Source organism: Chelonia mydas, chromosome 1 (assembly GCF_015237465.2).
Source record: "Chelonia mydas isolate rCheMyd1 chromosome 1, rCheMyd1.pri.v2, whole genome shotgun sequence".
NCBI lineage: Eukaryota > Metazoa > Chordata > Testudines > Cheloniidae > Chelonia > Chelonia mydas.
Window position 1 is genome coordinate 246,081,166 of NC_057849.1, and position 12,216 is coordinate 246,093,381.

Genomic DNA, 12,216 nt, shown 5'->3' on the forward strand with positions numbered 1-12,216 from the left:
TGTTGGCCAGGTGCCCAGCTCTGAAGGCAGCAGCGCAGAATAAGGGTGGCAATACCATACCATGCCATCCTTACTTCTGTGCTACTGCTCATGGTGGATCTGCCTTCAGAGCTGGGCTCCCAGCCAGCAGCTGCTGCTCTCCGACTACCCAGCTTTGAAGGTAGCGCTGCCATCAGCACCAGCACAGAAGTAAGAGAAGCAGTACTGCGACACCCCCACAACCCCAGCTCCTTTTTGTGTCAAGACCCCTATAATTACAACACTGTGAAATTTCAGATTTAAATGTCTGTAATCATGAAATTTACGATTTTTAAAATCCTAGGACTGTGAAATTAACCAAAATGGACCATGAATTTGGTTGGGCCCTATTTATGGTATAAAAACCGTTCTTTAATCTTTCATCCTTATTTATGAACAAGTCACATACTTTGAAGAGAGAGGAATTCTGTCAAACGTTGGATGCCTCTCAGCAAAAAGAGTATTTAAACAATAAAATATGTTTTGAGAAAATTCTGTATGAACACTGCTTTTCTAAATCATTAATCTCTAGTGATGCAAAACCTGCAAAATACCACTATCAGTACTTCATTTCATATCCAGCTATCTTGAATAGAAAAACCTGACCTTTTCCAACCTTGCTGGGTTTTTATAGCCATCCATATATGTTAGTGTAATCTTACCAAGAGAGGAAGTAATCTGCTGTAATTTTTGGTCTAAATTATTTATTTTTAACTGGCCTAATTGTAGGTATTTTATAACAAGCGTGATAAAGTTTGTTTATTCAAAAGGATGCATATGTTTTGCAGAGCAGAAGAATACACTTTAGTGTGGTCACTGTTAGCTGCTGTTGCAAGGGAAGGTATGAGGAAAAATGAATAGTATACCTTATTTCCCTTTGATGTTTGAGAGAATAGCGGCCTGTGTTCTTTTAAAAATTTTTTTTATGTACAGTATGCTACCGAAGACATGCATTGCCACATGGGAAGCAACAAAGCTTCCATGATGACTTCTGTAAACTATCAGCACTTAGACTTGAATAATACATTTTTTTCTGGCTTTGCTTTAATTACCTTGCACACCCTGCTTCTTGTAATTAAGATCAAAGCATTTGTGTAGTTAGACTGTGGAATTTACTTCCATCTGGTTACTTTTTATCAGATACTTTAATGGTATTCCCAATTAAACTTTGATTTGCATATTTTTTAAAGTAGCTGTATAGATGCTGAAAGTGACACACATAGTTTGGCTTTGGAGTGGAGTCTTGATGTATGTAGTTCTGACTGCATAGAGCTGCAGTATGGTCTGGTAAATGTTGCTAGACTTAACTTTTTTTTTTTTTTTTTTGGAGGGGGGTGGGATAGAGAGGAAAATAAAAGGGCTTGGACTCTTGAGATTTTTTTTTTTATTCTCATGAGCATTGAAAACAATTTTTTTCTTTTCAGCTGTGTCAAAGTAGAGGAGCACCATGCTGTTGACATTGATCTGTACCACTGTCCCAACTGTGCAGTTCTGCATGGACCATCCTTAAGTAAGTACTGAATGCTCAAACAAAGATCAAGGGTGTAAATGACTATATATATTCTGTCCCCAACCTGGAACTGGAAAAAATTGTTGGGAAGGACATTCAAAATGTAACAGGCTATTTATGGCTAATTCTAAGTTTTAAAAAGTAGTCTGGGGAGGTTCACATGATGCACGGCAGCAGATAAATTGGGTTAGAGCACCTACAGACTTTTTTCCTAACTGTCATTATCCCATAAAAATGTAAACCACAACTAAAGATCAAACAGAGAAATTTAACTGAATATTTGGATTGTGACTGGAGTTTGAAGAAAACAAAACTGAGTTGTAGGGGAGAGAGGATGGTGGTGACTTTAAGTGACTGGAGTGTAGGCAATGATGGTGCATCATTCTTCTCATGTTTCATTGGACACTGGTGAATATAGCAGGGAAGTGAAAACTGACAAAATCCTAAAGGACCACACTATAAAAACAAGGAGTTCTTATTCAAGTGATTGCTCATGTCCATTCCGTTGTAGGTGTGTGTGCTTGTCTCACGCGCCGGTGCCGGAATTTTTTCCCTCCGAGATATCCATAGGGGACTGGCTCTGGCACCCTCTGGAGTGGTGTGCATATGCGGTGGTATAAGGGGTGCTGTTGGCTCCCCCCTCCCTCAGTTCCTTCTTACCGCCTGTGATGGTGCTTGAACGTCTCCTTGCCTTGGCAAGCTTACGTCTCTCAGCTGTGTCTAGTTGTGAACTTTTTGTATATATTTGTAAAAAACATGTATACTATTATAGTTCCAGTAGTGTTAGAGTTAGTAATAGTTGGTTTATCCTGGACAGAACTTAGCCTAGGGATGGGTCATGCACTAGTCCCTAGGCTTCAAGCCTTGTGACTCTTGCAAGAAACCTGTGCCACTCAGTGATCCCCATAAAGCTGCCTAAAGTGCTTGGGGGAACCAATGTGGGCGACCATGAACGAAAAAGGAGTGGGGCATTCGTCTTTGAGCGCTCCTTATGGAGTCAGCCCACACACTGGCATCGGAGCCGACTAGATCAGACTCTGCTCTGAGAACCGCAGCCTTGGTGCTGAGCACGCCGCTGGCACCAACCTCAGACAGTCCCATCCCCGGTACCGGCTAAAAAGCAAAGAAAGGCCGGAAGAGGCCATTTTCCTGTTTCCTGTGAAGGGAAGGAGAGAGCCGGAGGAGATAAAAGACCCACAAGGGGCAGCTCTTTCGCTCTGGACTGTGGCCTACTGAGTTGTCAAGCCCCCTTCAATCCCTGCCCACCACCCCAGAAAGCGGCAGAGGCACTCGGCGGTGCTGTCCATGCCGGAGGTCTTTTAGGTTGCTACAGACGTATTGTCCCTTCTGGTGCTGTCCACGCCAGCTACTGGGGTGCCCCATTCAAGGAGGAAAACCTGCCCTGGGACCCTTCGAGCAGTCTCCGTCTGTGCAGGGGATGCCCCACCAGCTCTCTCCTGAACAGCACCACCAGCCCCCGGATGTGGGTCGGCTTACCTGCCAGAGTTCCTGGCATTGTTCCCCCGTCTGCAGGCAGTGTTCACTGGGATCCTGGCGTTGATCATTGGCTGTCTGGTGTAGACCCTTGGAGGCGTGTCGACAGTCCCCAGAGCTCTGGCGCCTGGAGTGTCCGAATCTCCAATTTGCCGGTACAGATCCCCATGGGTATGTTGATGGTCTCTAAGACATCGATCCTCTTGCTCCCAGTCCACGGAGCAGCACCGTTCTCATTGCGTGAAGTGTCGATCACGGCACCGAGAGACATGGGCCTGGTACAGCTCCCCAGCAGAGGTCCGCGGAGAGAGCCGACGGGAACGGGGTAGACAGGCGACATCAGTCCCATTCTGGTCCCCCAGACGAGACTCCCCTTCCTTGGGCTCTAAAAGTGAGGAGTAAGACCTGCCCGCAGGCCAAGGCCACCCGCTGGGGGCATCGGCATTTCCTTCTGGGCCCCCAGGGGCTGCATGGCCCCAGGGCCAATGACCAACCCCGACACCTGTGGAACTCCTGGGCATGGCCAACCCCTGACATCTGTGGAACCCCGGGGTATTTTCCCAACCATTGCAGGGGCATTGGTCGGTCTCAGGGGCATCGGAAAGGTGGTCGGTCACAGTCTCCCTCACACCGCCGGGCTTGTAAGCGGAATCAGAGAAAGCTCCCCAGGGACAGCCAGCTTCATCTGAGGCTCCCCTGGCAGAGGCAGTGGAGTTACCAGGCCCATCTGTACCTGTCTCCTCATTATCTTTGCCCGACAAGGCGATACAGGGGCCCTCTCACACGGTTCCTCTGGATGACACAAAAGCCCACCAGGAGCTTTTGAAGAGGGTGGCATTGAACCTCGGGCCTTCAGACTCCCTGTTCAATGTGCTGAGTGCAGCAGCCGACTTGAAGGTGGAATTACCAGTACATGAGGGAGTTGTGAAACTGAGCAAGGCCCTTGGCAAAGCCCATCCTGCCTGCCCCCCCATCTCTAAGTGGGTGGAGCGGGAGTACTATGTCTCCGCTAACGGGTTTGAATACCTGTACATACCCCCCGCCCCAAACTCACTGGAACTGTCAGCAGCCAAGGAGCATGATAGATAAGCCCAACAGGAATGGACCCCTAAGAATAAGGAGGCGAAGAGGCTTGATCTTTTTGGTAGAAAGATTTATTCTATGGCCAGCCTCCAGCTAAGAGTGGCCAAACATCAGGCCCTAATTGGTCACTATGATTATAACATCTGGCAGTCCATGGCCAAGTTCGCAGAGTCGCTGCATGAGGAGCCCAGGAAGGAATTCCTGGCTATTCTGGAGGAGGGCAGAGCAGTAGCCAGGACAGCCCTACAAGTGGCTTCAGATGCGGCAGACTCTGCGGTCTGGTCTATGGCTCCGGCCATTTCAATGAGGCTGGCATCCTCGTTGCAGTCATCCGGCTTCGTGGCAGAGGTTCAGCAGTCCATCCAGGACCTCCCCTTCGACAGCTTGGTGCTGTTCACAGAACAGACAGCAATTTGCATGGCCTAAAAGACTCTAGGGCCCCTTCATGCTTGGTGGGTCTGAACACCCTGGTTGCCCACGAGAAAGCAGTTCAAGCCGCAATAGTCCCACAGGTTTTTGTGGGTCCTTCCCGTTCAGAGTCGTTCTGTAAAAAGGTCAGGGGCTTTAAGCGTGGCAAGACCATCAGCCGGGCTCCTCAGCTCACTCGAGCTGTACCTGCACCCAACTGGGTAATAAGCAGGCATTTTGAGGGTGTGCTTAAGCGTGGGTCCTTAGCACAGTAGCAGGGAGGTATACCCTCCAGTTTATTTCCTCCCTGTCTGTCTTCAGGGATCCTTCTCACGAGCATCTACTTGCTCAGGAGGTGCAGGGCCTTCTGCAGGTGGGAGCAGTAAAGGAAGTTCCTCTGCACTTAACGGGGAAAAGAGTTTTACTCCCACTATTTTTTGATCCCAAAGGCCAAAGTGGGTCTGATTTATGTCATAATCATATAATATTACTGTGAAGAATATGGGGTGCAGTGTCACACTATCCTCTTGCATCTTTCTAATTTTTCTCATTGCCTGTCTCCATTCCAGCTTCCTGATTTATAAACAAATCCCCACACATCCCTGTGTGAACCTAAATCTCATAAGAATTAACCTAAATCTCCTAGGAATTGCAAAAGAAACCATCATTCAAACACAGTGCCAGCAGAGACTTCTTCTCCATCCATTCCCTCTTCATTAAATCCATTTGTGGTGCAGATCATGAGTGGAAAGATGAAAGACTTCACTTCATTCCTTGACGGGTTACTTGCAAACCTAAGTGGACAGATTTCCTGAGCAAGTAAAAAAGCAGGGAACTTGCAACTCAAGTTAGTGATAGTAGTTGTAGATTGCATCGCATATCTTTGCCAAGGGCTGAGCCAGTTAAAAGCACAGGTTACCAGAACAGCCAAGTACCTTGAAGAGTTAGAGAAGATACACAGAAAGCAAAAATCTGAAGATTGTCTGTCTGCTAGTAGGCAATGAAGGCATCTTCAGTTCCTTGATTTTCCCTGAACGTTCAATCTCTTCTCCAAAAGAAGACAAGGTGAAAACCAGCATGACCTGTGGTCTTCTGGATTCCCATCCAATAGTGAACTATGGTTCAGCCCTGAAAAATAAAGGATAAATTCTACATGCTGTACCCTCCCAAGCTCAAGGTTGTATACAATGGGTCGCCTGTATATGTTTCACCTGCAGATAAACAGGGATTTCTGGTCATGGATTGGCAAAATTGAATCTGTTCTGAGCAGCTGGATTTATTTCACACATTTTCTCTGTGGTTTTGTTTTTCTTTTCTATCTCCTGACTGGGTCTTCATGGATTATAAATTAAAGTGACACAATAAATTTTGATAAGGGGTAATTTTAGCATAATTTTAGATGAAATATTGCCATGTGGCCATATTATTATGGGATCAGTTACACTGACTTATAGTGTCATTCCCATATTTCTTTGCAAGAACAGAATTATTAAGATAGAGCCCTCGTTTTGCAGCTCTTTGAAGATGGATGTGTGGGGTTCGTGTTTAATCACACAAATTTATATTTTTTTATAAATTAATAGGGGAGGTAGATATTAGGGTTTGTATTTTTTTCATTTGTATTATAATTTTGCTGAGACAGGAAGTGGGCAGGGAGGAGTTTCAAAGGTGATAGTCTGTTTGAAGTAAAGGCTCATAAATTCATCCTACTGCAGGGTTCACCCAATACTCCCTAGACTCAGAGCTTGATTTCTGTGCTTGATAAGTTTTGAACTTTGTCAGCATGTCGCACAGGAGTTTTGGTATACAACATACTTTGTTATGCTGTTTGATTCTTACCACGTGATGTGTTTTAAATATTTTGGGTTTTTCCTCCCAAAGGGATGACTCCTGTATACTGTAAAGTTTGTATAATTTCTTAACCTAGGTTTCTGGGAAACTGGCTCCTATTAGACTTTTATTTGGTCTCTAGAAAATGTTCAAAATGAAATACTCTGGATCATTAAATCAGTACCTGTTCCTGTAATTTAATGGCTAGTTTGGGATTAAATTCGTTTTTGAAGAATATGAAGAGCATTCAAATTACTATCAAAAGAAAATAGTAGCCTCTTTGGAGGCAAACTGCATACGTTTTCCTCTTGTGAGCGTATTTAAATTGTGCTGAGAGTGGATGGAGCAGGTTCTTCCCTTTTCATTCAGCCTTAAGAGCAAAAAGGTATGTATCTTGGAGCGTAATGATTAAAACATTTTAATAATGGAGAAAAGAATATTGAATGGAAAAGAGTAAATGTTGTGAAACACTTACATACATAATGGTGTGGTCTTGGTTTTTTAAAGGCTAACCCTCTTCTTGTTAAGTTCTTACCTAGGGAAATCTTTTGGGTGGAGTTTTGAATTTTATTCTAAGTTTATCAGCATTGATTTTTCTGCCCCTCCCCCCCGCCCCCCCCCCAGCAATTCCCTGAGGATATTTGAAAGATTGCTGAGAGGTTGGGTAACCGACCTTTCTCTGAATGGCATATGGAGATTACACGCTAAGAATCCAGCTTTGCCTGCCTTTTCTAGAGTGTTTCTTTTCTGTATGGGTGTGACATCTGCTCCTCAATTAATAACGTTAGAGATGAGATGTTAAAGTTGTTGCAGCCCTGATTGTTTTGGAAAATTAATCTCTTGTATAAGATATAAATTAATAGCTTCAGGATTAGCAATGTTTAGTTTAGGGGCTAAAAGCCTTGTTAATGCCTTTTTGCACTGGTGTGGTTATCAATTCTCTAACCTTTCATCACTGCACCTGTCCTATGGATCAAAATACAATATAATGCATGGAAATATCCACCAACCTCCTCCAACTTTCTTCCCACACCGTCTCTGAAAGTGTGATGTGATATATGGATGGATGGAGGTTTTTGGGGGTTGGGTGGGGAGGGAAATGGGGCTTTGTAATTTACCTTGACTGCTAATAAATCCTGGATCTACCAAATCAAGGAGAGAGATAAGTTCCAAACTTAAGTATGCCTCATGAATGTTCAGCTGACAGCCTCCTTCTTAGAGCCCTGCAACCCAACCTCAACCCGGTGAAACCCAACTACAAGTGTCGGGTCTTGCAGCACTTCTCACCATACACAACACAGCAGAGGGTGGCAGACTGCAGAAGTGGGCTGTTCATCCATTGCTGCACTGACTCTATATGGGCAGGAGAAGGAGAACTGACTCCACAAGCAGGAGCTGGTGGCAGTGCTGACTCAGGTTTTGGGGGAAGGGTCGGGTTGGAAAATGACCTGACCCTCTCAGTCTTGGTTTGGATGGGCTTGGGTCTGGGTCAGGCCTAAAAATTAGGCCAGAGCAGATTTCTATCTCCCTCACTTATATCAAGGGGCTTACAGCTCAAGTACCTGCACTGATCGCCACTGCAGGAATATGACATAAGGATAAGGGTGCACTTTGCATTGGAAATTCTTTGAAAGAGAAGATGATGTAGAGTAAAAATTATCTTAATTGCTTCACATTGTTTCAAGTGGGTAAATCTAGATTTATTAGGCACAATAGGTGAAGTCTCTATTCTTCAGCACATCACCTCTGTTTGAGCTGAAATCTTGATTTGGGCTTTCATTAATTGGCTCTAATGTTAAAGGTAGGGCTTTCGATTAATCACAGTTAACTCAGGCGATTAACTTAAAAAATATTAATTGCAATTAAAAAAAATTAATCGTGATTAATCTCTTTTAATTGCACTGTTAAACAATAGAATACCAATTGAAATTTATTAAATATTTTGGATGCTTTTCTACATTTTTCATATATATTGTATTCTGTGTTGTAATTGAAATAAAAGTGTATATTATGTTTTGTTACAAATATTTACACTGTAAAAATGATAAACAAAATAAAGTATTTTTCAGTTCACCTCATACAAGTACTGTAGTGCAATCTTTGTTGTGAAAGTGCAATTTACAAATGAGTTTTGTTTTGTTTTGAGTGCAGTTATGAAACAAAACAATGTAAAACTTCAGAGCCTGCAAGTCCACTCAGTCCTACTTCTTGTTCAGCCAATCGCTAAGAGGTTTGTTTACATTTATGAGGGATAATGCTGCCCTCTTCTTATTTACAGTGTCACCAGAAAGTGAGAACAGGCATTTGCATGGCACTTTTGTAGTTGGCATTGCAAGATATTTATGTACCAGATATGCTAAACATTCATATGCCCCTTCGTGCTTTGGCCACCATTCCAGAGGACATGCTTCCAGGCTGACAACACTTGTTTAAAAAAATAATGTGTTAATTAAATTTGTGACTGAATTCCTTGGGGGGGAATTGTATGTCCCCTGCTGTTTTACCTGCATTCTGCTATATGTTTTATGGTCTAGCAGTCTCGGATGATGACCCAGCACGTGTTGTTCATTTTAAGAACACTTTCACTGTAGATTTGACAAAACGCAAAGAAGGTACCAATGTGAGACTTCTAAAGATAGCTACAGCACTCAACACAAGATTTAAGAATCTGAAGTGCCTTCCAAAATCTGATCGGGCCAGGGTGTGGAGCATGCTTTCAGAAGTCTTAAAAGCGCAACACTCCGATGCAGAAACTACAGAACCCGAACCACCAAAAAATAAAATCAACCTTCTGCTGGTGGCATCTGATTCAGATAATGAAAATGAACATGCATCAGTGCACTTTGCTTTGGATTGTTATCAAGCAGAACACGTGAGCACCATGGATGCATGTGCCCTGGAATGGTGGTTGAAGCATGGAGGGACATATGAATCTTCAGCGCATCTGGCACGTAAATATCTTGCGACGCTGACTACAACACTGCTGTGAGAACACCTGTTCTCACTTTCAGGTGATGTGAACAAGAAGTGGGCAACCTTATCTCCTGCAAATGTAAACATGCTTGTTTGAGCCATTGGCTGAACAAGAAATAGGACTGAGTGGACTTGTAGGCTCTAAAATTTTACATTGTTTTATTTTTGAATGCAGTTTTTTTGTACATAATTCTATATTTATAAGTTCAACTTTCATGATAAAAAGATTGCACTACAGTACTTGTATTAGGTTAATTGAAAAATACTATTTTTTTACAGTACAAATTATTTGTAATCAAAAATAAATATAAAGTGAGCACTGTACACTTTGTATTCTGTGTTGTAATTGAAATCAATATATTTGAAAATGTAGAAAACATCCAAAAATATTTAAATAAATGGTATTCCATTATTTTTAACAGTGCCATTAATCGCAATTATTTTTTGTAATTGTGCAATTAATTGCAATTTTTTTAATCACTTGACAGCCCTAGTTATAACTGAAGAGCAATCAGTTCTGAGAAGTGGCTGTTCCTTTAACGTAGCCCACACTCTAAGCATCTACATTTTAAGAGGGCGGTGTGGATGATGGGGTTCCTTAAGCAAGGTTTCTAAAGTGCTCCATGCATATGAAATGCTACATAAGTGTGAAATATTACTTGTATTTATTATAATAATAATCCCTATTACTTGAAATATGTTTTTCCAAAATTGTTTTGAAAGAAGCTTAAACATAATTATGTTCAGATTAAAAGGAATTTGTATTGCAGTTCCAGGGAGTATATATGTTAGGGATATTTTCCCACCTAATCATTACAAGATTGTTTATAACAATATAACTTGTAGGACTAAAGGTATAAAAAGAGCAAATTCCATATTACCAAATGTCAATTAAGGCTGACTTCTGGCCCACCAAAGAATCCACTATGCTAATAAAGGCAAACTTCAGAACCTAAAGGAACTCTGCTGTGTAGTTTAAAGATGTAAAGATCAAATTTACTAATACCAGAAAATCACTCAATTTATTTTCACACTTCATTGCCAGAATTAAATCCACTTCTGATGCTGAATGAGCAAGCAACAGGTCGACAGGAGCTTCACCGAGCAACCACATATGTAGGAGCCCAAACTTTCAAGTGTGTGCTCCTGACTTGACAATGTATGGCATCCTATGGGTATGCAGTTTAAGTATCCACATGTCAGCTTGACTTGTGCACTTATCAGATATTTCATACATGTTTTTGAAAATGTGGGCCACCATATTCTATTCCTACTCCTGCTGTGTAGACATGTAGATCACTACAAATGTGTTTTAGTTGAGGGTTGCACTATTGCCAACCCGAGGCATTAAAAAAAGAGTAATCATGAGTAGTTTAAAAATAGAGGTATTTTAAAAATTAATACATTGTGGGTTCTTATTCTTTGCCTACTGGTTTTGAAGCCTTTAGGTTACACTTGGGTTATGTTTTCAAGTTTCTCTCATTATCATGAGGGCTAGAATGTTTTTTAAACCTGAGACTCTCATGTAGTCAATTGTCTGCAGGATCAGGAGCTCCCAAGAAAAACACTCATGCATGTTGGCAACACTGCTTTTCATCTTGTTTTAACCTCTTTCAAATCCCATAGGTCAGCCTGTTTCTGTTGTGGTAGCAGCTAAAGACCCCAAACAGTATTAAATCCCCATTGTACAAACAAATAACACTGACAGTCCCTGTCTAAAATCTAGATTGTGATTTTTCTGAGACAATAGGCAAGGGTCAAACAAAGAGGCAAGTGGAGGGGAGGGCAGGTAGGAATAGTAAAGTTGTGTTTACATAAGTTATTCAGAAGTGGTTACTGGCCTGGTGTGTAGAATGTAAAAATTGTAATTAAAATAATAATTAAATCAAAATGTAAATAATGCTTTCTCCTTTAAGTTTCTTAAAATAAACTTCTGGCCCATTCTCTGTTGCTCCTTTTCCTAAAACACCTCTGTGTCTCCAATGGATTTCCTTAATCCATTTCTAGTGTTGTAATTGTGGCAGGGACTTTCTTGTTGTGCATTGGTGAGGGGACAAATATTTTTCCTTCCACTTCTTAGAGTTCATTTTTTACATGGCATGTTGATTCTAAATGACAAAAGTCAAGAAATTTGTTTTTTAAACAACAAAGTTATTTTACTTATTTTCTTATCTGATTGTGTACTGTTCTAGTGTGTCTTACTGGATTTTACAAACTATGGAAAATAATTGACAGTTAAATACAAAGGTACTTTTCATACTGCTTTGTATTCTTGAATATTCTCTCCTGCTCAAGAAAGCATGGTGCACCTCCTCCCTAAGTACCAAGTGGTGAAAAAAGAATTAACTGAAATAAAATTATTAATTCCCAGCTCTCAAATGTTTAAAAACTGATTGTAAACATGAGTACTGCACTGTAAAAATAAATGTATTATGCAACTACTACGTTCTTTCATTGCAGTATATTATTACATCACAGATGAATTTTGGTGGAAGTGCTGTATGTTGCACATAATCAAATTAGTGGCTAGTACTCTGCATTATTCAAATATTATTTATGATTGAGGAAGTAGGTTTGGAAAGTTAATTAAAACTTGGCTTCATTATTCTTGAAGTACTGCTGAATATTTGAATAGTCTAGCTCTACAATACTGATTATCAGGTTAGCAAGTCACTATAAACATCACATGTTTAATTGAGCCAATTTATTTTCCTAAGTGTCTTTTAAAGGGCACAGTTTGTTGCCTCTACAGAAAACAATACATCATTAGGAATAATTACCTGTCATGTATAACTACTGGGAGATGCAAATAGATTAATTAGCTGTCAATCAGTGCTGGACTGCAGCTGGTGATTCTGAAAAACCAGCAGCAAAAAATACTAGAGCTTATTAAAATAAAG

The 12,216-nt window shown here is 41.4% G+C and overlaps 1 protein-coding gene across 2 annotated transcripts in view; it reads left to right on the plus strand.

The window, feature by feature from the left end:
- The window catches only part of KDM7A (lysine demethylase 7A), a 97,664-nt gene that overhangs the window by 22,633 nt on the left and 62,815 nt on the right, over window positions 1-12,216 (plus strand). For both annotated transcript variants that reach the window (XR_006289098.1, XM_037879255.2), the window contains exon 2: window positions 1,443-1,528. Coding sequence is in view for 1 of the 2 variants with exons in the window: in XM_037879255.2 (XP_037735183.1) it covers window positions 1,443-1,528 (86 nt within the window). In the remaining variant the exon portion in view is untranslated. The remainder of the gene's footprint in view (window positions 1-1,442; window positions 1,529-12,216) is intronic.